We start from the raw sequence: 25992 nt of genomic DNA, 5'->3' as shown, positions 1-25992 counted from the left end.
ATTGACCTATTGAGGTGGCTTTATGACACCTTTTACATTCATGTTGGGTTTTAGGAGTTAGCTGTTTTCTTAAACATGATGGACACTGCTGTATAAAAGTAGTCTGTAGATTTATCAAACTGGAGAGGCTTTCTATAAAAATACGAAGATATCTCAAGCACCTTAATAGTTTTGGGGAAGAAAGGGTGCTGTTAAAATGCCCTTTTGAAATTTCTGATCCCAAATTATAGAAGACTCCTGGTCTGGTTTTCCTTGAAATAGGATGTATACTTGTGTTCAGTCTTTGTGTGGAAGGAAAATGGAGGGGAAGATGGAGCCTGGTGGTCATGTGGGTCCGTGGTGGCAGTTTCCAGGGCAATGTCGTGTGCAGGCTAGCCTGCACCTGCATCACTTGTGAGGTCCGAGGATTGGGGAGTTAGGACCAAGGCTTGGAATAGTAGTTTACACCTAGAATGAGCTTAGCTCTCGGGGTTGCAGCAGGGAGGTGAGGTGGACTGAAAGACTTTAGAATGTGTGTACCATTATAGAGAGTAAACCCCAAGTTTTATGGCTGTGGGGAAGAAAAGTAGTCTGTATGCTCTGTTACTGAAACAGCATATTCCTCAGGGTCAACTTTGAAAAAGAAACCCAGTAAAAAGTATCTTTATTCTCATGTTAAAAAAAGTTTTTGTATGATGATGCATTAACAATACAAAAATATTTTGAACACTACAATAGTCCTTTTCTTTTTCTCAAGACTTCTTGCAACACTATACTAGAATATATGATCTTTGGATTCTGAGAAGCCAGTGGCTAAAGTAGGAACTATGAAGGCTTTTGTTGAGGGGTGTGTGGGTATAGGAACAGCCCTTTTTCTTTGGGTTCAGGCTATATACAGTGAGGAGGAGACAAAAAAAAGTTAAATTAAAAGTTTGTTTTTTAAGGCTCAGGCTTGAAGCTTGGCTCAGAAATGGGTTAAACTAGGCGGTGGTGAAAACCCACTGACCACCACTAGAGGTTCTCTGGGCTCCTTGCTTGGATGCTGATGGTCCTCCTTCCTGCAGCCCCTTCGGGAAACTGAAGCTGAAGCGATTTCAGTGCTGTAAGGTGAGCATGGGGGGTCATGAGGTTTGGTTTGCCCTCTTAAAACTGCCCAAGAGCTGGCTAGACTGACCTGGACAAGCAGGAGCTAGAACTGTGACAGAGGCTCTTGGTGTAGGGAGGGGTGCATGCTGGATTTGGGGCCATAATTTCTTTTGAGTTCAGTCACTAGTAACAGGCATGGGACCTTGGTATCAGAGCTTCTTGGGAGGTTGAGTTTCTCTTGGAAACATACCCAAGTAATATGAACTAGAGCCAGATACCTCTCACTGCCCATACTTGCCTGATAAGGTAGTGTCAGGTTATTCCTACTGCCTGTGGTAATAGGCCTAAACTTAACCTGTTCCATTTCCTCCTAGTCTTGTAAGCTCTTGAGGACACAGCAAAAAGGCTTACTCTGGTCCAGTTTATGAATAACTCCTTTTTTATCAACAGGGCTTCTCCAGGTTAAGAGAAGCATTATTGTCTTGAGCATGTGGTTGTGACCATGCTCACATGTGGTTTTGTAAACCAGCTCATTCTTGGTCCTTGAAGTGTGTGGTATGGGGAGGGCGTGGCAGTGATGGGGCCAAGGAGATGTAGGGTGGGGAAAGCAGCTGGGCTTAGTCCAGCCTATCTGTGACCTATAGTAGAAAAGCAAGGGAGGCAGGGGCATCTGGCCAGCAAGATAGAGGGTAAAAGGAACAGATGCAGGCTGCTGTAGGCACAAGGGATGCCCTTAATTAGATGACACAATGCAGATCTGATTCCCACCATTTGGCGTAGTTTGAACTGATGGCCCCGGGTTCAGGCAGAAGTTGTGCAGCCTCGGAAGTCTCCTGGGCCTAGTCCCTGAGAGGGAGGTAACAGGGCCCCCGGCCAGTTCCCACGTGCTTTGGGGCTCTGTCGCTTCCTCTCAGAGGATGAGCCCCTGGAGGCGGCCAGGTGTCCTGTACATGCTAGGCTGCCTGTCTCTGAGATTCCTGTCGTTGCAGTTGTGTACTTTGCAGGACGCTGTGGGGGGCCTGTTGGGGTCCAGGGGGCTGGGAGGCTGAGAGCGGCTGAGAGACCTGGTGATGTAGGCGCTGGCTCCGCAGGGCTAGCAAGCAGTTCTGTGGGAAAGTGGGGTAGCAGGAGGTATGAGGGCGAGTCCTGGGGGGCTGGGGACCCGGGGCAGCCTAGAGCACTGTCATCGGAAGGAACTGGGCTGGGGCAGCGGCCTTCTCCGGGTAAGTACCGAATGCATTTCTTTTTCCTCCTAGGAATAGTGAAGAGAGTTATCTGTAAACAGAGGGTGAATTCATAGTCATACACCACAACCAGAAAATGCTGTCTTTGCACAGGCCTAACTGACCTCTTGTCCCCTCTCCCCAGGACTTGGGTGATGTGCCTGTGCCTTCACACCTAGCGCTGTGATTCTGCTGGGCCTGGCCCAAACCTGGAACAGGTGCAGTTCCCAGTGCAGCCACAAGGTGGCCCAGGAACCTTCTGTAGGCTAGCCCTGTGGGCTGCCTCATGTTTTCCAGGGGAGCCATCTCCTAGTTTGGGCCTTTGAGCCCCTGCTTCACGGGTTTGTGGGGCTCATATCTGCATTAAGGCAAAGGAATGCAGTGCTCATAAAGGTGCTCAGGCAGAGCAACACAAATAGCCTCCCGACGTGTACATATACACATATACCCCCCAAATTCCTTTTTGCCCTTGGAGAGGAGCATGTAGGCACTTTGAGGGACTGACAATATTTCGTCAATTTTGAGTCCATGAGGAACTACCAGGCCTGGCCTCAACCAGGCAAACTTTTGCCATGTGGTAAGCATACCTTCTTTTCACACAGGCATTTCTCTGTTGTATGGCAAAACACACATTTAGTGCCCCAGAGCCTGGTATGGCCCTTTTGATAGGACAGCCCAGGTGTACCCCTGTTCCTGTCTCCCTGCCTCTCCCATCCTTTGGTCTCAGGTACAAGCCAGGTGGTTCTCTACTATAGTCACCTTGATTTTCTTAGATTTAAGGGTTCTGGATAATACAAGCAGGAATCCCAATTTGAAGAAGTGAGGGAACTGGTGAACCATGGTGAGTTCTAGGCCTGGTAGCAGGGGCTTAGGTCACCTGAATGAGGTGGATGATAAGGCCTACTGTGGATATGCTAAGCTTAGTGTCAGACCATCATTAACAGGACTCCAGGCACTAGGCACCAGAACTACCTTCTTGAATCTGTCTCTCCACCTCATTCTTCGGAGGGCAGGTGCTCCCCAGTGTGTGGTATGCGATGGGATGGGGTACCAAATGAGGGCTACAGGCCTAGCAGAACATGTGCAGAATCAGGGAAGCAGCTTGAAGCAAAGGGAGGATGGTGGTGGGGACAAACCCACCTGCACGGACCACACCAATCCGTCTGCTGGTTGAGGCCAAAGCGAGCACGGCATTTCTTAGGCGAGCCAGGGTCTGCTCACAGCCATGCCAGAGGGGCAGAGCAGGGCAGAGGGCGAGCAGGCAGGCAGCAGGGCAGAGCAGGGCCCAGAAAGAAGAGGTAACATCAGTGTCAGCCAGTCACAGATACCCCATAGGTCCCATGGGCACAGGGCCTCGCCATGGCACAGCCAGCCCCGGTGGGAGCCCCGGGACCCAGAGCCAAGGTATCAGGAAAGGTGGACACCTAGCTAGGCGGTAGAGGCAGTGGGAAGAATGGTGGAGGTGGGGGAAGGAGGGGATCCTATCATGTTGGCTCCTCTCAGGTTGCAGCACAGGAGCAGTGGGAGAGGAGCCCAGGGAGGCCCATGGTGATCCAGCCTCTTCTGCCTCACTGCCCCCCTCCCCCAACTCCCTGCGCAATCTGCCTGACCCACATCCCCCTCCTGCTGTAGCTTAAACCTAGTCTACACACATTTTCAGATGGAAACTAAAGCTGTGTGACTTCTGGACCTAGACATGGCTGCACCTCCACCCATACAGACTGCTGCCCTTTGTGGCAGAATCGTAGAATCCATTTCTCCTAGCAGTGCTAGCAAAGGTAGGAGACGTGTGGCAAGGCAGTACACCAGTGTTAACTCTGGTCAAAGAACTCGGTACAGCTATTCTTCACAAGGGTATTTGACTTACGAGAAGTGGGCCTTGTTTCCAAAGGGCCCAGGCCTTTGAAGGTATGTGGCTCAGTACTCTGTCCCTCCCTCTGGGCCAGAGCAGGGTGCTCATGAAATGTGGGCCTGGAGGGGAGTGTGCACTGCTGAGGGAAAGCCTCACCTGTGTTGGACTCCTGGTGCTTTTCTCGTGACCGCCTCTTTTTCTTCCCCTGCAGGGAATAAAGGGAGGGATGCTTGGATCTGGCAGGTGGTCCCTTTATAACTCCATCGAGTGAGTGGTTGGAAGAGCTGCAGCCTTGCTTGCCTGTTGCTGAGATTCTGGGTACATGATCCCTTCTACATGGAAGGCCTAGTATTTGACTGCAATTTTTACCAGGGTACCATGGGAATTAGAGACAACTCCTCCCTCTCCCATGCTGGTCTCCATTTTGAATGGAGAAGACTTACAGGGCCCCATACACCCCTCCTGCCTTTCTGGCCAAATGCTGCGCAACAGCCCTGAGGGGCAGTATGTCCTAGGTGGAAAAGAGGGCATGGGCCTGCCTTTTAGGGCAGCTTCCCTTGTTTAGCTGGCTTCGGAGCTGGCCAGGTGAGGCCTTGAGCCCTATACTGCACCTGCCCTCTGTATCTGTGCCTTCAGGACGGTGGTCTGCCTTTCCCCGTTGAGACTGTGGCCCGGGGCATGGCATCTTGAAGGTTCCCCTACCCATCCCTGTCTGTCACCGGACACTCACGTAGTTGTCCCGCGCCGACCAGCCTGGGTAGAGCTGCATGTGCAGCTGCCTCTCTTTTCGGGCCAGCTCATAATACTTGGCCTGCTCTTCCCGAGACAGCGCGTGCCACTGCAGCGGGAAAGGAGGGGTAGACATGGTGGTGCATCAGGGAGTCAACAGGCGGCACCAGGGGACAACCCTGCCAGCCCACCTGCCCGTGGCCTCACCCTGCGGCCCAGGATCTGGTTGATGGCAGCACTCTCCTTGAGTGTACACTCTGCAATGACCTTGGCTCTCATCTCCTTCATGTACAGCATGAAGGCGTTGAGTGGCTTCTTGATGGTTGGCTTCTTGGCCTCTTTCTCTGCCTTGGATTCTGCCTGTGTCTTCCTGAGAGGCACAAGTCCAGATCACACAGGAGGCCCCAGTATCCAGCTAAAGCTACTACCTTCTTCTAGCATGTGTCCAGTGTGTGTGCCAGTGCATAGAAACTAGGGTTTTGTAAATGGTATCTTTGTTAGTTACTCCAAAATGGGTGATCAGAACTAAATAACTTCCTTACAGAAATACTGCACCTAAGTAAGAAAAACCTGTTTAAGGACTTCACAGGTCCTTAAACAGGACCACAGGTGGTCAGGGGCACCCAGCTGGCTCAGTCGGAGGAGTGTGTGACTCTCGATCTCAGGGTTGTGAGTTCAAGCCCCACAATGGGTGTAGAGATGCTTAAATAAATAAACAAAATAAAATTCTGGTCAGTGGCAAGAACAAGATGGCTTGACCAGAGGCCCCCTGTGGCAGTCCCTGGAGTTTCTAGGCAGCAGGCATGGAGCCTGGCGGGAGGAATGTTTTCCCTGGCAGATCAACAGATGGGAGGGTAAGATCTGCTCGCGTGTTCCCCTCCCTCTTCCACACTGTGGGCCTTTTCACTCACAGGCTACGGTCATATGGCTGCAGCTCCTGCTTGCCTGAGGGAGGTACGATAGCCGGGTGGGGGATGGCTGCAGGGTGACCAGGCACACCGGAGCCTAGCATCAGGGATGGGTGGGTGAACCTAAAGGCAGAAGGAGAGTTAAAATTGAACCAGGAATGTAGAGTCCAGAGCTTTGGACACACGGAGCCGCCTGCACAGTACACGACGACAGATGAACAGACACCCCACCTCCAGTGGCTGGCACACTAGTACACAGATACACACCAACACAAACACCTGCTTCCGGAATGTTACAGACACCGCAGAAATCTGTATACATGTCATTCAGGTGGTTACTAAGTCCTAAATAGCTTTGAATCTGTTCCCTTACCTTGTGCTTTCACCAGCTCAGCCTCCTGAACCTATAGCTACCCCGTGAGCTTCCTTACTCTCCTGCTTAAGCCCTGCAGGCCTCTCCACACAACTCCCAGAGTGACCTTTTAAACACTTGAGTGCTCCTGGCCCCTCTTGCTGAAACTCCCCCTGTTGCTCACAGAATAAAACCCAGGCTCCTCCGCAGGACCCGCCCTGCCTTGAATGAACATCTCTGCTGACACTTCTTAGCTCCATCTTTTCCCCTGTTTTCCATCACTTTCCATTCCTAGCCATCCCCAACTAGTGCTGTTCCCTTTGTCCCCTGTGCTCAGATGTCATGAAGTTCTTCCAATTTGTGTCCCTGCCCTGGCTGGGGTCTGGTTAGGGTTTTCCCGTCTCGCAGATAGCCCATTCAGCTGTCAGTGCTAGGTCCATACCTCCCACCCTGGGCTGTAAATTCCAATAGGGCTGAAACTGTCTGCTGAGTTCCTTATTCCACACCAGGTCTGAGTCTTACTGAGGGAGTGTGCAAAGTGAAGGGACACAAACGTATACACACATACCTTTTACTTCACTTTTCTGTTGTTCTGTGGAAACCACCCTGCCCTTGCTCCTTTCTCTGAGCAGGCAGTCCCCAAGGGCCTACTGTCGCAGACCCATGTAAAAGGTGATGCCTCAGCTTGGGCAGGGCTCACAGAATGCCCAGGAGAGTTGGCTTGTCCCGCCCTTCAGCAGGGATGCACAACACAGGTGAGTGCACACACACCTGCACATGGGCTGATTCACGCGTGCAGAGGCAGCAGCACAAGCGCGGGTGTGCACTCACTGGCCCTGGCTGCTCTAGGGTGCTCGGCTGCATGGTCTGACCTGGGCTGAGGCCTCTGGCTCTCCCACCGGCTTCATTCTCAGGTACAGGGCAACAGGGGGCTGCAGAATAACAGACGGACGGATGGACAGACAACTAGCACAGGGCAAGCATGGGCCTGGGCACGGCCTCATGTGGGCTCTGAAGCCTGGGCAACAGGAAGCAGGAGCCTGGCTGCAGGGTTTGGGACTCACCTGGGGTAGGGGGCGCCAGGGGCTGCAGTGGGGGCAGGGAAGTGCTGTCTATATCCGCAGGAAGGGGACAGGGGGTAGAGAGGAGGGCTGGGCCTGTGGTTGGGAGAGACAGCTGTTAGCAGTCTGGCTACTGGCCAGATGTAGGGAAAGACTTCCCCACCTTGCTTGACCCATAGGGTACGGCAATTTGGCCTCCACTAGGACTCCTCCAGCATGTATATGAAGCATCTGCCACCAGAGGGCAACCTGTGCTGCACCTACTTCCCTCTGCAGACTTGTACTGGTGCTTAAAGGGCAGAAATGGCAGTATTCTGGGACCCAGCTCAGTAGACCACTGCCCCCCCCCCCCACCTCCCCTACCTCCAGCTCACCTCCAACCTTACTTCGTAAAATTTCCTCATCAGCACAGCATTGATACCTGTCCTAGGGTTTTTGCAGTCACTGTTGACACTGACTGTTCTGCCCGCTTTGTCCCCTTTCAACTCCTGGTCTTTGTTCAGCTCTTGCTTGGCTAAATGACTTTTTTTCCTAAAAGCCCTGGAAATCCCAGGCTGGATGAGGCACCCCTCTGGGCTCTTACAGTCCCCAATAAAAGCACTGCTAATACTGCCCTGTAATTGTTGGGTCCCTGACCTGGGTAGTACACCCAAGGATTGGCAAACCCCAATCCTGGGAGTATCTGTGGGTATACTCCTGACTGGTACTGAGGATGGAGCACTGTCCAAGGAGAATCTGGGAATAGAAGAGTGAACTGAATATGGATAAAGAGCAAGTGGAAAAGGGCAGGTGGGCCTCAGGTTGGACCTCTGGGCTTCCCTACCTTCCCGGGAAACCAAGATTTCCTGCTGTGGGGTGCTGCCCCAGCCTGGAGAGGCTAGAGACGCATCCAGAACACACTGTGGTTGATGAGCAAAGGACCAACCAGCCCGCCAAGACCTGGCTCCAGCCTCAGACCAGCCCTCTGGCCCACAACTAGGTCTACTGACTCGAGGTTCAGGCTGGCTTTTGCTGGCCCAGCCTTCACAGACCCTCCAAGCAAGCTTTTCAAGGAGCCGGCCAGGGGCTTGGAATCAGGCAGGGACCAGAGGGGGCAAAGAACACTGTTCCTCAGGAAGCTCAGCCAAGGGACCAGTCCCCAGTAGGCACTGGGATGAGTGTAGTATCCCCCCTGCCCACCAGGTGGCTGAGAGGCAACAGCCTCTTGGAGCCATTCATATGCCCCTCCCTGCTCAGGTGGGCCTGCCTTTTCTTCCTTACATACTCTCCTAACCCTGAGTGGCTTGGTGCTCCCCACCCCTACCAAGTCTCTCAGACATTGAGGCAGATGTCGAATGCAGGAGGTCTCGACCAGGAGCCAAGGGCAGCGTGCTGGGCTACGTGGGCAATGAACAGAGCTGCCGGGCAGCTCCTGGTACAGACACAAGACCTGGCAGCGGGGTGCTGTGAGAAGGATGGAGAAGGAAAAGGAAACGGCAGGTATGGGTTTCCCCAGCGCAAGGTGCCCTCTTCCCACTGGGTTCACACTCACCAGCTCACAGTGTGGGGAAGCTGTCCCATGCTGCCTGAGGTCAGAGAGTAGAAGCCAGAGAGGTCAGGGGTCTGCAGAGGCCTGTGAACTCCTACAGTGGAGAGGGGCCAAGTAAGTGATCTATCCTGACCTGGAAGCCACTTCTGCCAGTTACTGCCTCCTAGGCCTTCCTGTGGGGCCTCTCCCACCTCCCATTGGCTAGAGGACCAGACATACTGGTTTGTTGAGGACTGTTCCAGTGTGATAATGGTACCCCGTTTATAGGCTAGGGAAGCAAGGGCAGAGTGGCAGGGTGACTAGCCTAAGGATACAGGCTGCCAGTGGGAGAGCTGGAGTCACTCAGGAGTGGGATGGCTGGGCCTCATCATGCCCCGGCCGGCTGCTGGTCTTCAGCTGGGGGCTCTGGCCTGGTTTTCTGGGCAGGAGGCAGGCCCCCTGGCCTGGACAGCCAGGGTTCCACCCGCCCCCTTTGGCTCCCCAGGGTTGAGTCAGCAGGTTTCCCACAGCCGACAATGGCTGATTTCAGAATGACTTTCCCTGAGGCTGAGGTGAATCAGCCATCACAACCACCACTTTCCATTTTCTCATTGAGGGGGGGTGGGCAGGGAGGGAAGGATACAGGTTTTACAGTCTTCGGTTTTACACAGATTCCTGCTCCCATATACTGGCACTGGGAGGTCATTCAGGATGTGGGTTCCTACCTCAACCTGAAACCTTCCAAGTTTGACCTAGTACCACCTGCTCTCAGGATCCCAGGCCATCTTTCTGGCATTTTTCTTGGGGTTTTGAGTTTGCCCAGCCCCAGGCTTTCCAGTTGTTAAAAAGGGGCTAACCCCCCTGGACCCAGAAGCCTAGGACTTGGCCCCTAGGCTCTGGGACCGGCAGGCCCCTCCCCTTCCCAGATCCATACCTTGCTTCTGGCTGATGTCGGCTGGTGCAGGTGTAGGGTGTGGGCTGCTGAAATGTTCATAGAGAGGAGAGAGCTGTGGGACGCTGTGGGCTGGCTGACTGGCCTTGTTGTGCTGAAAAATGAGGAGGGAGGGCATGAATGTGGGGAGACCCGAAGGAGGAAGGCACAGGGCTGGGGGCATACATATAAACAGAGCCCCTTTTAGCTGTGTGGGTAGCCCAAATGTCAAAGGAAAGTGGGGGTGGTTAAAACCACAGGCCTCAGGAGAAGGGGCACCACTCAAGACATCCTATGTCTAGTGGCCCTGCCCACAGCCCCCCAGACTTTGCTCAAGCAGTCCCATCACCTACAGAGTCTCTTGGTTTCTGTATACTCAGTTCCAGGAGGTGCACCTCTCCTGTCCAGGAAATTTCCTGCCTCTAGGTCTGAGACCACCGCCCACCCCTGCCACCATTTCTCTGAGGCCCTGTGGCTTGTATGGGGGGCTTCTCATACCCTCCAGCCCCAGACACCAGGTAATGGTCTGAAGACCTGGCTTACCCCAAGACAGCCTGGAGTTCTTTTTCCTACTTCTCCACCCCCAGACTTGGGGGTCCTAAGTCTGACCCTCTGTTCCACCTCAAGCTTAACAGGATTTGTGGGCACAAGGAAGGTTCCCATCAGCACTCTAACTCAGAGCAGGTGGGTCAGGTGGGGACAGGCTTCCTCCAGGGCCGACCCACCCAGCCCCCACACTTCCTGTCTCCTCAGCAATACAGGACTCTTACTTTTCTCACTAGTCACATGGATCTGTCAGGAGATGACTCATGCTGGGAAGGGGGCTCCCCGTACGACCCAGCCACAGGGAGGTGCTGCTTGGGGCCAAGGCACAGCTCTGCACATCCCCAGTGCACATCTGCACAGTCCAGGACCCTGGAAACATCATCTACAATTGAGGCTCAGCTTCCACTTGGAAAAGTTCACCTGGGGGGATTCTGCTGGCTAGGAGCACAGATAAGTGTCTTTTGACTCCTGGCACAGAAGAAACGGGACAGCTTTGGAGCACGACAGCCATGAGAGGTTGTGGCCTGGGCTCCTTCCCATCCTGTGGGTGAATTTAGCCAGACTCCTTAACATCTCTAGGCTTCAGTTTCCTCTCTTGTGTAATGGATGGGGTTCATGCTCCCTGCATCACTAGGTTTGGGGAAGCTTAGGGTAGCTTATGGTGAGGCACAGGTCCCTTGGGTTTGGCAGTCTGTGGTCCAGGGTGAGGTGAGAAAAGGCCAGGTATGAATTGTGACTCAGCCAAGGTGTGAGGCTTCAGGGGGACACAGGCTCCCACACTTCCCGGCAACTGCGCTGGCTGCCCTCTTCCCCACATTCCTGCCTCCAGGGGAGCTTGAGGCTGGGTTCCAAGCTGCAGCACCCCTCCCGTCAGGGCTTGGGGAAGTTACCGACCCCACCCACCTGTTCAATCCCGAGCTTGTTCATCTGCCCACTGAGAACCTTACATACCAGGACCTTCTGTCCTCAGGCAGACAGGGGTTGGTGTCCCAAAAGCAGTGGCTTCTTTGTGGTGGGCATGGACGTGTGGCACCACAACCCCTTCCTGAGCACCTCTCTCTGGAGCCTTCTCTTCGCTTCCTGGAGCAGCCTAGGAAGGACTCCCCACTGTGGGCCTGAGGAGGAGTCAGCTGACCACGTTTAGATCCTGGTTCTAACATGTGTGGCCTTTAAGAACTTACTATAATACCTGAGCATCTGTTTTCTTGTCAAATGGAGATGATCATAGGGTTGTTGTAAGAGTAAAGCCACAAGATACCCAAGAGCTCTATTACCCAGGTGTAGAGTCATGAGGAAGGGACGTTCAGGAAGCCCCTTACCTGCACAAAGAAATGCTACTCACAGTCCTTCCCTGGCCCTGTGGTGCTAGCCTCACATGGGCCAGACGGTTTTGGTCTGAATTCACCGGAGGGGATTTGCCTGGGGACAGAAGACCCACCTGGTAGCCTACTTGGCAACATCACCCGGGGAGGCCATGGTGTCTCCAGGCCCTGGGTGCTGGGACTTTACTGCTCGTGTTCTAAGGTTTCCTGAGCAAGCTGAGAGGCTCATGCCACACTCCGGCCTTCTTTATCCCCAGAAGTGACCGCAGAGTCAGAGTCAGAGTATGTGTAGGAATGGAAGGTAGAAAGTAGGATCCTCGGGCTGGCAAGAATGGGTTCGAAAGGCTGTGGGGTATGTGGATACCTGTGGAATCCTTCACGTGTTGACTGCCTGCAACCTGTGAGGTACTGTGCCAAGCACTTTGCAAGCCCAGGCTCATTCCCACTAGGGTACCAACAGGCTGCTATTTCTCCCATCTGTAAATCTTCATCTTCCTCAGCCACCACCTCATGTCTTGCTCCCTTTTGTTGCAAACCTCAGGAGAGCCATCGCCATCCTCAACTTCCTGTTCTTAGTCTTGTGCTCCTGTCAGCCTAGCCAATCCCCTGCCCCATCACTTCACCAAATGGCGCTTGTCAAGGTCCCCAGTGACTGCCATGCTGCTGAACTCAATGGTCAGTTCTCAGTCTTCCTCCTACCTGACCTCTCAGCAGCACTGGACACAACTGATTTCTCCCTCCTCCTTGAAAGACTTTCTTTGCTTGGCTTCCAGAATGCCACACTGACCTATTTTCTTCCAAGCTCAGAGGCCATTCTTTCTTGGGCGAATTTCTGGCTCCTCATCTTCTTCCTGATCCCACCCAAAATGTGCCCTTGGCTTTCCATCTACCATCCTTTCCAGAGTGTTCTCATCCAGGGTGGTAGCTTCAAATGTCCTCATCTGATTACTGACATTTCTATCTCAGCCTCTGCTTCCCCTAGGGAACACCACTCCCCGAATGCATACTCACCAAGTCTACCCAAAAGTCAGAAATGCTGCCCAAACCCAGTATGGCCAAAGCAGAGCCTCTGGTGTGCTGCACCAAATGCTCCTCTCCATCTTCCCCAGTTACTGGCAATGCTCTCCTTCCAGATGCTCAGACACCTTGGAGTAATCCTGGACTCTCTTTTCTCACACACGTCTCCAATTTGTCAGGCAATCCTAATGGCTCTACTTTCAAGATAATTGAGAGCCCACCACTTCTTCCTCCCTATCCCCAACTCAGTCCAAGCCCCAGTCGCTTCCCACTCAGACAACTCCAGTAGCCTCTTGCCCTCCGCCATTCTTCCATCCAGCAAACCCGTGCCTCAGATCACACCATTCCCCTGCCCAGAGCAAGAAACAGCCTTAGATGACCTACAAAGCTGTGTGTGGTGAGGCCCACTCTCTCCCTAGCCCCACTGCCTCCCTCTCTTCCCTGCTCACTATGCCCAGCATTTCCCATGTGTGCTTCAGCCTCCAGCCTCCTTCTCCAGTTAGTGTAAGGATACATATTTTTAATTTTTTTATTAGAGAACACATGCACATGCAAGTGGGGGGAGAGGGGCGGGGTGGGAGAGAAGGGAGGGAGGGTGAGAGAGAGGGGGAGGGTGAGAGGGGGAGGGTGAGAGAGGAAGGGAGGCAGGGAGGGAGAGACAGAACGAGAATGAATTAATCTTAAGCAAGCTCCAGGCTCAGCATGGAGCCTGATGTGGGGCTCAATCCAACGACCCTGGGATCATGACCTGAGCCCAAACCAAGAGTCGGATGCTCAACGGAGCCACCCAGGCACCCCAGTCTAGTGATAATTTTTAAGTGAGCCACAATGAAGTGGGCTGGGAAGCCTAGCTCTAAGGCTCCCTGACCTTTACATCAACTTCTTCACTACAGAATCCCGGGTCATTATGCCCCTTGAAAAGCGATGAGAAAATCAGCCCTGATTACCTCACTGATCACAGATGCAAAAACTGTTAGAATTTTGGGGAGCAGCAGCCAAAGGCCTAGGAAGCTTCCTGGAAGCCTCTGGGACCAATTTATCCTGATAGGCAACCAGGACAGTAGTAGCCAGACAGCATCAGCCCTGACCAGGCCTTGAGACAGGGAGACAGGTCAGAGACCGTTCCCTCAAGAACCTGGGACTCTGGTAGAAAGCATTCCACCATTTGCCACGACTGGAGCCCTGGCCCATTAGTTGGAATGAACTTCCTCCAAAGATCCCTCTGGCCTGGGGGCTTTTGAGTGTAAGCTCCTGCTTCAGAGAAGGCCTTGCCATCTAAGTCCCGGTTCTGGCTCTTTGGCCCCCAGGAATGTAAGCCTGGCTGGGGAGTGGGACCCTGGGAAGGAAGTATTAGAACCAGAGGCTGGGGTCCAAGGTGCCAGCTACAGGAAGACAGTCCCACTCTGCCCAGGAAAAGGGCAGCGGGGGGGGGGGGGGGGGCGGGGAGCGGGGGCTAGCTTTGGCCAAGAAACCGTGGAGAGCCCCCTCACCTGAGGGAGGGCCAGAGCTGACTCTCCTTGGCCAGGCTGGTTAAGCCCCAGGTTGCAGCACAGCCAGGCTTGGAAATCTCAGAATCCAGCTCAGCCTACGGTCTCTGGCCTGGGATGCAGGTGGACAACGGGTATGGAGGGGGTGGGAGGTAGGAGGTGTTGCCTGATGGTCAGAGGGCTTATCCTGTCCACCAGCCTTCCCTGGGAACTGGGGAAAAGCCTCTAATTAAACAAGAGTCTGCAGCCAAACCCCAGGAGAGATGCCAGGTAGGCAGGGGTGGGGCAGAGAACATGCCAGCAGCTAGAGGCCCTGAGGTGGCCAGGGATCCAGGGGAGGGCACTGAGGGCCCGGCCAGTCCTTCCCATGTTTATGCATGCTGCCCCCCAGCCTCACACTCCCCGGCCCCCTGTGTCTGTGGTGGTAGCCAGGGGGAATGTCGGGCGTAGGGCCCAGTGCCCCACACCCGCCTCAGCCAGTGGAACGTCCCGCTCCACGGCCTCAGCACAAGGCTGTCCCGGGGCCAGGCTGCCCAGACAAGGTGGGGTTGCCTGGGGACTAGCATGTGCATGAGGAACCTGATGACTGGAGCTCCTCTCCTGTCCTCCCTCTGATGATACCTGCCTGGCAGGCCTGGGTTGACTGTCCCCATGAGGCCCTGAGCATCTCGACTACACAACCTCACCTCTCTTATGTGAGGGCAGAGGGCCAAGGATAGACCTGGGCACTCAGGAAGTATCCGCAGCATGGTGGAATGCATCAGCAAATCAAAGACTCGACAGCAGCCCATACTCCTTGGTGAGGACACTCCAGGATCCCCTTCTTTGCCTGTGTCTGCACCCTGCCCCCCCCAAACACATAGCCAGACTGCACCACAGAGCGGGGCCCTAGGGCTGGGAGGCTGTGTCTGCTATTCCTCCTGCTATTGCATTGCTTTGACTGCTCCTAGCCACTCCAACTCCCAATCTGTTGTCCCAAAGGTGGCTCTCAGCCTTCCGGGACATTCTCATTAGCCCATGGCTAGAAATTCCTCTCCTTGAGTAGGCAGGAGCCAGGAAAGGGGGGGTCCAAAGGTAGGGTGGGACAGGAGGAGGGAGAAATAAGGGACTCCGGGATAGGTCTCTTCTGCTCTGAGGTTGAGCTTGGGCCCAGCTGGGCTGCCCTGCCTCACCCCCTCGCCCCCCTACTTCCTGCAGGCTCAGGTGAAAAATAAACACAGTCGGCATTTTCCCTGCAGACCGCAGCGGTCTGCTCACAGGCTGTGTGCACCCTGAGAGCCCTTGCCACCACCAGCAGAGAAACTCCCTCGCCTCTGACGGTTGACTCTGAAAACCCCCAAACGCTTGAGCCCCACAACACTTTCCCAGTGAAGAAAGTTGCTGCTTCCTCGGGCCTCACGCCTGGGGGTGGGGGAGTGTGTGAGGCCTGAGTGCCCCCCCCCCCACCCCCGGCCACCTCCAGCAAGCCTCCCTGTGGCAGAGATGGTGCTAGAAGTTCCCGCCCTCCTGTTCCCCCACCCACCGACACACACACACACACACACACACACACCCAGATTCTCTGTTGATTACGACTGGCAGACACATTCAGTCCGCTTTCATCACTGAGTGCCTGTGTGCCAGCCAAAAAAATGTTTCAGGCTGAGAGAAAAGCATTTTCCAATGATAAGTGAGTGGTTACCATGTCTCAGGCACAGTTCTGAACACCTTACAGAGTTTAACTCCTATGCTTTTAAACAAACCTAGGATATAGGTGTATTACACCCATTTGGTAGGTGAGGAAACTGAGGCACTGAGAGGTCACACAGCTTGCCCAAGATCACACAATAAGTGGCAGAGCTGGGATTCTACCTACTCTGCTACAAAGGCCTTATGGTTGGTCATGGACAAAACCTGGGGGTAGAGGGGACGGCGTGCCAGTCCTCACCCCAGTTTCCTTTCTCCAGCCTGGTTGGTCAGAGTTCCCTGAACCAGTGCCTCCCTCCCTGACCCTAAAAATGCTTCAGTGGGTTCCGGGACCCCTGGGATTGGAGTTCTGGCCACACCACCTGCCTACTTCCTGCCAGGGCTGCTGGCAACCAAGAGCCCGCCTGGTGGCAATAGCTGGACATGGCTCCCCGGCCTTAGTGCACGTGCGCCCCACTCATCCTCGACCAGCCACCATCCAGCCACGCTGGCTTGCCCGTCTCCCGCCCTGGTGCCTAGCTCCTCTCTGCCTCAGCGCCTTTACCCACCCCTCCTCCTCCCCTCATGACTTTCCATGCTTCTTCCGGCTCCTTGTGAGCCTCACTGCTCATTCTGACCTCAGTCTAAGGGTCACTTCCTTGCAAACGACTCGCCGGGGATCCACAGCCCAGCAGGCAGAGGTGCCCACATGGTGCAGAGGTGGGCCTGGGGGTGCCGGAGGGCAGCACTGGCTTGTTAGTCATCTCCACTTGTCCAGGTTCCATACTCGGCAGAGGGAAGGCCTCTGGAGTCCCTGGTGCTCCAGAACCTCTGCGTGCCCCACCCACTCATCCGCCACGGAGCCGACTGCAGTCACCCAGTTCCTGGCTCCTTGTTCCCTATGCCTGTGTTGGAGCTGGAGAGAGGCCAGTGGGGACGAGCCCACAGGAGTGGCAGATCCACACCTCAAGCCTCATGCTCGTTCCTGGGCAGAAGCTGACTGGACAGAAAGGTGGGCTACTGATACAGTATAGCCTGGGCTTCAGTTCCGTGGCCCAGCGGCCCTGCACAATTCCACACACTGGCCGTGCTCAGAGCCCCCTTTAGCTCTCCCTTCTCTCCCTCACACTGTCAAGAGCCAGGCTCCAGCTAGGGCCTGGCCCTGAGCATACACTCTGACCTCGATCAGTTCCTCCTGGTTCCTCTCCCAGCTCTAGGGCCCACCAGGTAGCCCCACAGCTCCCTCAGACCTGTGTGTGGAGCTAGGACCCACTGTCCAGCACCAGTGGTTGCTTAAGTCCCAAGGAGTCTGGCCAGTCGCTGGTGGGAAGCTCGCTCAAGGCCTGGGACCTAGAAGATGAGTGTCCCAGAAGAAAGCAAGCCCCTCAAGACTTTCCAGAGGAGACTTGTCTACGTATCAACTGAGCCCGGATCTGTGGATTCCTGCAGACCCTCCCTCTACAGATACACCCCAGCAGGGCTCATGCCGTTTTATCCCCAGCCCCCGCTCTGGGCCCTACTGCCCAGGACACGGTGCTCTCCAGAGGACGGCCCGCAAGCTCCCCGCCCACAGCGTGCCGGACGCCTTGTGCCAGACACCCACCGCAGAGCACAGAGCCGTGGCCGTTTGGTCAGCTGAGCTGGAGGCCTGGGGGGTGGCTGGGCCACACCCTTGTGGACCAGGAGGCTTGGGTCCCACTTGCCAGCACGGTGTGTTGCCATGGTTGCACAGAGCCCTGCCAGGTGCGTGTGGCCAGTCTACCAGTCGCCCGGCCTCAACATCAGATAACAGGGCCTTGCCACAGCAGAGGTGAGGACCAGAGTCCCTGCATGAGGCCTTGGCAAACCACAGGCCTGCTCTAGACCTAGCCTGGCCCCAAGGCACCCTCAGAGCTAGCTGAACCTCACCGAGCTGAGTGGCCTGGCCCACAGCCTCCAGTGGTTTCTATGCATTCGTTTACTTGCACTTTCCTTCTTCCTCTTTGAGGTGAACGCCCCTCAGGACAGGATGTTTTTAGAGGAAAATATAAGCTTCCGGGAGCTGCTGCAGCTGAGCTGCTAGTTGATGCTACCAACACACCGTATGTGGGGACTCTACAGCAGCCCTGGGGCTGGGGATCCCTGCCCCCTCGGCCCTCCCAGCCCGGGGAGGTCTCTTAGCCAGCTCCTCTTCAGTGCCCAGCTGTTCAGGAGCCCACCGTGGGCCAAGGCAGGCCAGGACAATCTCAGAGCTCAGGCAGTAGGGAAAGCAAGGCTCTGCAGAAGGGGCACTAGAGGAGTTCAAGGATGTTTTTCCCCATAGGAGCAAAACCAACAGGCTGTGTAGGAAAGGCAGGAAGAAAAGAGCAGAGATGCGGATTTAGAGATGGCAGCCCTCACTAGGAACAGCCTGCTGTATGCCCAGCACACCGAGTTCTACTCCCTGACCAGAGTCTGACCAGTCTTCCCTTGTCACTTTAGGACACGTGCAGATCTTGCAGATGGGGAAAGGGAAGCCCAGAGAGGTTAAACGACTTGCCCAAGGCCTCATGGCAAGTAGCGACAGATCTGGATTGGAATCCAGCCCTTTGGGGTTCCTGGCCAGAGATCTTCACCACTCTGCGAGAGGCCTCACAGTCCAGGGGTAGTGTGCCAGCATGGAGACTGCACATGTGAACCCAGTGGTCCCCAGATTCCCTTTCCCCCACTCGGTCTCCCCACGCAGACCTCCAGCCCATAGGGACCTGGGATCTCTGACTTTGCCAGTTAACACCCTGCCAAGAAACTTTCTTGGCACAAACCGACTAGTGGTATGGCTGTGACCTCCACCTAGCCTGTATGAAGGATGTCTTCACCCTGTCCTCACAGGAGGTGACTCAGTTTCTCAGTCATCAATGACTAAAGGAAATGTGAGAGGTCATCTCTCCACAGGGTCTGGCCTGTGCTCATCCCTCCACATGCGAAAGCAGGGGGTAAGGATAGCTGCTGGCAACTGAGGTGGCTCTCACGAGGGCCTGGCACTGCCCAGGAGGGAGAGGCGGGAGAGCCTAGGCAGAGCCCAGAAAGGCGGAGGGCGATGGTACCTCCTAGGCAGGCGGGGGTGGAGACTTGGAAATCTTGTCCCCAGCCTCAGCCCTGCATTTCTGACTCTGATGAATTCAAACCAGCTTCTGAGGAGCAAAGACAAGATGAGGTCTCTGGTCTGTACTAGCTCTCTGTACCAGCCCCAGGAGGACAGTCCTGCCCTGGGGCCATGGTCAGGAAGCTCATTTGGGTCTAACTTTTACCGCTACTGCCAATTAAGACCCTTGGGGCTCTGCCTGGACCGAATCCAGCGGTTTATCCAAAGGGAAACAAGGCACAGAGCGGAAAGGAGCTGCTGCAGGCTTCGCTGCTCACACCCAAGTCCTGCAGGCCCAGGGTCCGCACAGGGAGGGGGGCAGGGCTGCTCCACCTGCCACAGCGGCCCTCTGAAGGCGGAGCCCCCTAATGAGATTAGTTAGGGGGTTCCAAAAACCACACCAAACAGTTCTTACAGATACTCACCTGGGTGTAACAGAATAAAAATACATGGGAGACAGGGAAATACCAAATTCCGAGGGGATGAGGAGTGGGGAAGGAGGGGATAGGGGCAGCCAAGGGGACCCAGCTGGAGCTATAAAACCCATTTTTTTCAAAAAGGAGTGCACAGATATGTTGTCTAAGAGGCAAGGGAGCACGGAGGTAAGGGTGGGAAACACATGCCTGGGTTCAAATCACTCCACCAGCACTTCTAAGGTGCACGTCTCCCCATGCCTTGGCTCCCCATCTGCAGGCCGTCCACATCTCACGGGGTTGAAGTTGGGATTAAATTAATAAGGAACAAAATGAAAGAAAAAAAGACCAAGGCTTTTTAGGAAAGCCAAACTTTGTGCCAGGCTGGGGCCGCGGTCCTTGACTTCCTTTGGACTCCTGCCTGATTGCTATCAGGCCAGACTGCTGAGCTCCTGACCGGCCTTCAGTGACCAGAGCCAGGGGACTGGAGGCAAAGAAGGGCGGCGATCCAAGAAAAAACTGCTCTCAAAATGCCCCGGGAGGGCTTGCCCATGGTGCGGTGTGAGACGACACAATGACAACAGACACAACACACCCCAGGGACACCTCAGCTTCCTCAGTCAGCCCATTCCCAGTGACTCAGGGCCTAGGACACCCTCCAGCCCAACCCCATGTCACAGAGAGGAGGGCACCTGATACAGACACACCCAACAGTGAGCTCCAACCTAAGCTAGGACCAGCAATGGAACAGGGGGTCCACCAATGGACAGTTAAGCGTCATCCTGCATCCTTTTGCCAGGCATCAAACCTGATCAATCTTAACTGTTATGTGGAAACATTTTCCAGGGCAATGTTTATTCTGGAAACCCTGGGCTCCTGCTTCCAACCAAGAAACACAACCCTTTTGGTCCTAAAATCCCTGCCTTGTCAGACATCCAAGGAGGAAAGTATCCATCCCTGACCAGGCCCAGAGCTGTGACATCATGCCCAGGAGGAGCACTGAGGGCCAAGTCTGTCCTTGGGGTCAGAGAATCCAGCTGGATTCAGCTCCTGAACACAACAGGAGTGGGAGTACCACTCAGCTTGGAGGCCTGCAGTGCCCCCATCACCACACACTTGAGAGCAAAGGAGCACAGCAATGGGGAACATGGGCTTTGAGGTAAAACAGACTAAGTCCAAGCCCTGATGCCAGGCACTAGCATGTTCTTAACCTCGCTGAGCCTCAAATCCCCCATCTGTAAAATGAGAGCAGTAATAGCATCTACTTTCTCAGCTTCATGCAAGGACCTTGATACTGGGATTGAAAGCCCCAGGCACAGACCTGGGACTCGGGAAGTTCTCAACACATACACAATTGTCGCCACTGTTATTCTCCCAACAACTATTTACTGAGCACCTACTCTGTGTCACACCCTGTGTGGGGCACTGAGATCCCCGCAGCCAGGAGGCCAGATATGGGCCTGGCCCAGTACATCTTCCCCAGCCCTTTCTGATCCAAACCACCATCCCTGAAACCCCACCTCAACATGGCCATCACCCCTTGTGGGCTCGGCAATCCCAGCGTCGTCTGTCCCTACACCCCGTGGACTACGGTCCCCCCCAAGCCCCACCCATGGGGCTGCCCACCACAGCTGGGCGGCTCCCACCCGCACAATGCTTAAAGCCGGCCAGCACGCTGTGGGGAGGCTGCCGCAGCCTGGCACACACGAAGCAGCCGCCCTGCCTGGACCCCGGCTGTACCCAACAGAGACCTCATTGCTGCTGGCACAAATCTCTCCACAGGCTGCCTCTCTGCATCCCTGAGGGCCCACCCACCCTCTGCCTGCCTGGCCACTGGGCCAGCCACAGAGCCATCTGATTTGAATGAAACTTCAAACTTAATGACTTTCATGCTGGTTATTTAAAACGCAATGTAATTTTCTTAAACACCCTATTATTTCCTTTGATAGCTACAAAGCTTCCCCCAATCCCATAAGCATGTTTATTTTTAGGGAAAAGAGTGGTTTGCAGTTGGTCATAGAGACCATAAGGAGAGGGAACCCACAGAAAGCAGGGCAAAGAGTCAACCATAGCAGCCTGGAGATCCACAGCCATCCTGCCTTCCTGCTAGGGTTGGCTCTCCACAGACACTACAGGGCCCTGGGTAGGCCCCTGACTTCCAAAATGCCAGCACATCAGCCAGCAGCCCTCCTGTCCACCACCTAACAGTGGCCAAGTCCGCCTTCCCGTGCTCCCCCTGTATGGGGCCCAGTGTTCTCATCTGTAAGACGGTTCTGCTGGCTTCCCAATGAGCCTCCCGCAGCCATTCCAGGCATGTGACAGGGCTGGGAAAGGGGTCCCGGGGCCACCAACACAACCTCAGCTGCCTCCCTCCTGGCTCCTCCAGACATTCTGCCCCGGGTAAAGCCTCGAGGCCTGAAGCTTTGACCAGCTGGATCAGATCTGTGCCCAGATAAAGTGGCCCCAGGCAGCAGCTGCCCACACTGGGAGGGGGGGTGGGTGTGGCCCTGCCAGCCGGGGCTCCCTGGCAAGGAAGACGGCCCGGTGGTGGGTGTGCGTGCAGAGGTCAGCTGAGCCCCACCAATGCGGGGCGTCCTCTGGGAGTGGCTATTTTTAGATCCTAGGCTTTCATGTGGCCAAATGATGTAGAGTTTACAAAGCATCGGTAATGCGTTTCAGATGGCGGCCCAGCAGATCGGGAGGCTGGGCCTCTGCCACCAGAGCCAGGTCAGAGTTAGTCAGAATGCCTTCAGCCTGAACTCCCATCACCTGTCCCTCTGTCCCTCCCAACCTTCTTGCCTGATGGGGAAGCTGGCCCTGGAGCAGTCCTGGCAATGCCCAGCAAGCCCCACCTGACGCCCACCTGAGCAGCAACTGTCTCCAGTCAACACTTATCTGAATGTCAGCAATCCTTCATGGCCAGGGATCCCCACTCCTGACTGAGAGAAAGAAACTGAGACCTAGAGAGATTAACAGATTTGTTGGAGATCACACAGCAAGGAGAAAAGTTGGGCCTGCCTTCTGGCTTCCCTGCCCTCACAGTTCCCTGCCCTCATGGGCTAATTGGGCTTTCTGGGAGGGGGGAATCTGTCAGCCTCACGTGGGCCAGCCCGGATATGGTGGGCTGGGGCAGCTTAACTACGCAAACCCCCAAAGCTCACTGTTCTTGGGGCAGGCCACGTCCTGCCTGTCCACGCCTCAGCCACACACTCGTCATTGAGAAGAAGATAGTGTAGGGCCCAGACAACTTTCCTGTCTCTGGACAGAGAAACAACTGGTTGTTTTAATGGGAGGGGTGAGGGGTAAGGCAAGCTTACTTGGCAGAACGTCTGCTTCCTCTGCCCCGCAGTGAACTCTGGCTGTGGATCGGCTGTGGTGCCCATCTTCCTCAGGGCGGTAAAGCCGTGTGTACTGGCAAAGCCCAGGCAGTCGACCTCCGTGGGACAAACTCCCATGGGCAGCTTCCCCACAGGAGAGGGCCAGACTCACACCCATCTTGGCTCTGCACCTGGCCATGACCCCTACCCAGGAGGGACCATCCCTCACATATGAGGGGACTGTGCCAAGGGGAGCCCAAGGTTCTAGCAGCACCAGGAAACAACGCTATGACCACGACAAACCCACCCAGGCTGCAGCTCAGAGACTTTGTGTATACTAAGGCTGGTGTGGGCCACATCTTTTTAAGGGAGGGAGGTGATGACAGGTCCAAACCCCAGGCTTCGTGGACCTGTAAACAGGCATCAAACTGCCTGAAGGAAGAAGCTAACAATGTCCTGGATTCTCAGAGACCCTCCCTAGACTGCTGGGGCCTCACAGTCTTGCTAAAGACGATGCTGGTCGGGGCGCCTGGGTGGCTTGGTCGGTTAAGCGTCCGACTTCGGCTCAGGTCATGATCTCACGGTCTGTGAGTTCGAGCCCCGCGTTGGGCTCTGTGCTGACAGCTCAGAGCCTGGAGCCTGTTTCAGATTCTGTGTCTCCCTCTCTCTCTGACCCTCCCCCGTTCATGCTCTGTCTCTCTCTGTCTCAAAAATAAATAAACGTTAAAAAAAAATTTTTTTTAAGAGGATGCTGGTAAAAGGCGCTCTCTACATGGTGGCTACATCACCAATGTGCTGAGGGACCTGACCTCTAGGGTTCAGTTCCTCTCAGTAAACAGGGGGCCAAGACCCTGGACCCATGACTCTAGAGAGAGACCAAAAGACAAATGAAATAACATGAAAATGGAAACTTCCACCCCTGAGTCTCTGTTGCCTTGCATGTGCCAGCATGCTGGGTCTCCCTTGCCCAAAGCCCACCCCCTGCCTTGGCCTTGCTCACACTCCGCCTATCAGCTCTGGGTCTCCCAGCATCCACACTACCCCAGCTGCTGGCTCCGCCTGCCTCCCCCTCCATGCCCAACTCAAACCATGCGCCAATGGTCACCACCTGGCTCTTCATTCTGCCAACACACGCATGTGCCTACCAGCCACTCCTAGGCTCTGGGACCAGAGCTGCCTGCATATCAAGGTCACCTGCTGGGTCCTCCCTGCTGGCTCTTCTCCAGCCTCACCTTGTAGTCTTCACAGACCCTGGGCTTTGGGCCACCCTTCCAATGACCAAGAACATACTGATTCCTGATCTGCTCTGCTCTGACCCTGCCCCGCAGAGCGTTCTCTCACTTCACCTATGCAGGTCCCGGCCAGCTGCAACCGTGACCTCTCAAAAAGCCTTCCGGGTTGCCCACCACTGGCCTCTCCCTCCTCACTGCCCTTCATCCAATTTGGGCAGAACCTCAAAGCCAGCTGTGAATGCCCTGGAGGGCATATCTACCTCATTGGGACTGAGATCCTCTGGGAGGGTAGAGACTGCCACCCCTCTTGCTAAGCCAAGGCCAAGCATGCAGGGGCCCAGAAACTCCAGTAGGGGTCTGGAACCAGGGTTCTAGATACAGCAGGCACTCTGTCACCGGCCAGCTGAGGCCATGAGGCCAGACAGGCTGGACAGCTGTGCTCCACATTGCTGCAGGGGGGCTGGCTGCTGAGCTGAGGAAGAGCAAACGTGGGGGCTTCAGAAGTGCTCCACCCGCACGGCACACTCTGCAAGAGCTGTTCACTCCAGTGCTTGCACTGACAACATCTGCCACATAGCAGGAACCCACATACAGTGAGTGCCTCCTTCCATGCCCCAGGAACCCAAGGAGGTCAGAACCCTCATTCTCCTCATTTCTAGATGGGGAAACTCAGCCTCCTGGCGGTTAAGTAACTTACTCAGGGCCTCTTGGCCAAAGAGTGGCAGATACGGTGTTCGAGGGTGGAACTTCCAGACAATGCCCTCCCTCTCCATGTCTCTAAGGGGCCTTGGATAGATCTCTTCCCTGACCTGGCCTTCCTGTCCCCACCAGTAGAAGGAGGGTAGTAACCCAAAGATCTGTGCACTATACTGTTGGGGAAGGGGGAGCCCTGTGACCTGATAAAACACCTGTTTCCTCCACCAGAGTCTTGTTTGTACACAGCGGCAGGAAGCAGCCAGTCACAAGGCATGAGAGAGTGTGACTATGGCTTCAGGATCACAGCTGCCTGAGGAGGCTCACAGGGAGGCAGTGGCATCCCCCTATCCCTTCATGCAGCTGTACCCACCCTAATCCAGCCTGACCTCAGCAGGCATTTGACTTGCAACCAGGGCCCCTGCAGCCCCTTCTCAGAGCTCAGCTAAACCGCTTCTCCTGCACGGGCAAGGGGTGGGGTATGGTCTCATGAAACCAAGAGGCCACGAGCTGCTAGTCTCGGGGAAGGTACCACCAAGCCCTCCCCTCCTGTCTTGAGGCATGTGGGGAGGTGGGCAGAGCTGGTAGGAACATCCCCATTTGTTGGCTATGGAAACTGGCGTGGTGAGACCTAGGTACAGTGGGATGAAGAATTCCTGGGCCTAGGTTGGTCACCTAGGGTTGGGTCAGTCCCTACGCCCCGCTGAGCTAGAGGAGTGGGCAGGCAGTCTTCTAACTCCAGCCCCTGGGGATAGAGTGGGGCGAGAGTCTCTGTGATGAGCCTCCTTGGTGCTGCTGTCTTGGACCTGAAAGGGAGCAAAAGGGCGCCCTGAAGGTAGTCGCACCTTGGGTGCGACTGCAGATTTTCCAAACACCACAGCCAATACCACACAGCCTTCCAAGTCAGGAAGGAATGCAAGTCAAAAGAACTCTGAAGTCCCACTGCCCACCATGAACCTATTAAACGAACGACAACAAAGAAGAAACTCCATGTTGGGGTTTGCACACTTAGGCACTGCAAGGAACAAGCTGCAAACTGGGGTCACAGAGGAGCAAAACGCTATGGTTCTTGCTACATTTTTTTTTTTAAGATTTTATTTTTTTATGTAATCTCTATCCCCAGGGTGGGACTCGAACTCACAACCCCGAGATCAAGAGTTGCATGCTTTACCAACTGAGCCAGCCAGATGCCCCTGATTCCTCCTCCTTTTTGACCCCATAACTCTCTTGAAATGTACTGCTCCAGGAAAAAAATCAAAAAATAACTAAGAAATGATTTGTACACATCATCGTTCCTGCTGTAATGAAGGCAAGCTCTGAGCAAACTAGAAGCTACAGGAGGGATGACACAGATGCTATATGTGGGCACCGTCTGAGGGCCTGCAAAAATGCACCCCCACACCAGGGGAAAGGGAAACACTGGGTCAAGACATGAGGGGGTGCATGCAGGGCTGTCCATGTGAGAAAGGGTCTGAGCGAGGCATGGAGGCTAAGAAACAAATGGGTCTTTTCCCTATTTTTCTGACAAAACAGCTTAAGCCCCAGACATCTTACATAAAGGGCTTTCACATG

At 54.9% G+C, this 25992-nt stretch overlaps 1 protein-coding gene and 1 long non-coding RNA gene across 2 annotated transcripts in view; one reads left to right on the top strand and one right to left on the bottom strand.

The window, feature by feature from the left end:
- Positions 1-626: 626 nt before the first annotated feature.
- TCF7 (transcription factor 7) overlaps positions 627-25992 on the bottom strand; it is a 31773-nt gene continuing 6407 nt past the window's right edge. Inside the window, 10 exon segments of the mRNA XM_045489001.1 lie at positions 627-2092; positions 2094-2147; positions 2149-2317; positions 3429-3501; positions 4297-4345; positions 4871-4978; positions 5077-5239; positions 5781-5900; positions 8722-8812; positions 9632-9743. Coding sequence (XP_045344957.1) covers positions 1976-2092; positions 2094-2147; positions 2149-2317; positions 3429-3501; positions 4297-4345; positions 4871-4978; positions 5077-5239; positions 5781-5900; positions 8722-8812; positions 9632-9743 — 1056 coding nt within the window. The 3' untranslated portion in view covers positions 627-1975.
- LOC123603772 lies at positions 7299-24217 on the top strand. Its single transcript, XR_006714988.1, has 3 exons — positions 7299-7499; positions 21839-21843; positions 24205-24217. It is a non-coding gene; the product is annotated as an uncharacterized LOC123603772 (long non-coding RNA).

This window comes from Leopardus geoffroyi, chromosome A1, assembly GCF_018350155.1.
Source record: "Leopardus geoffroyi isolate Oge1 chromosome A1, O.geoffroyi_Oge1_pat1.0, whole genome shotgun sequence".
NCBI classification, from domain to species: Eukaryota; Metazoa; Chordata; class Mammalia; order Carnivora; family Felidae; genus Leopardus; species Leopardus geoffroyi.
The sequence above is the reverse complement of the archived record's forward strand: the minus strand, read 5'-3'. Positions and strand labels throughout refer to the sequence as shown.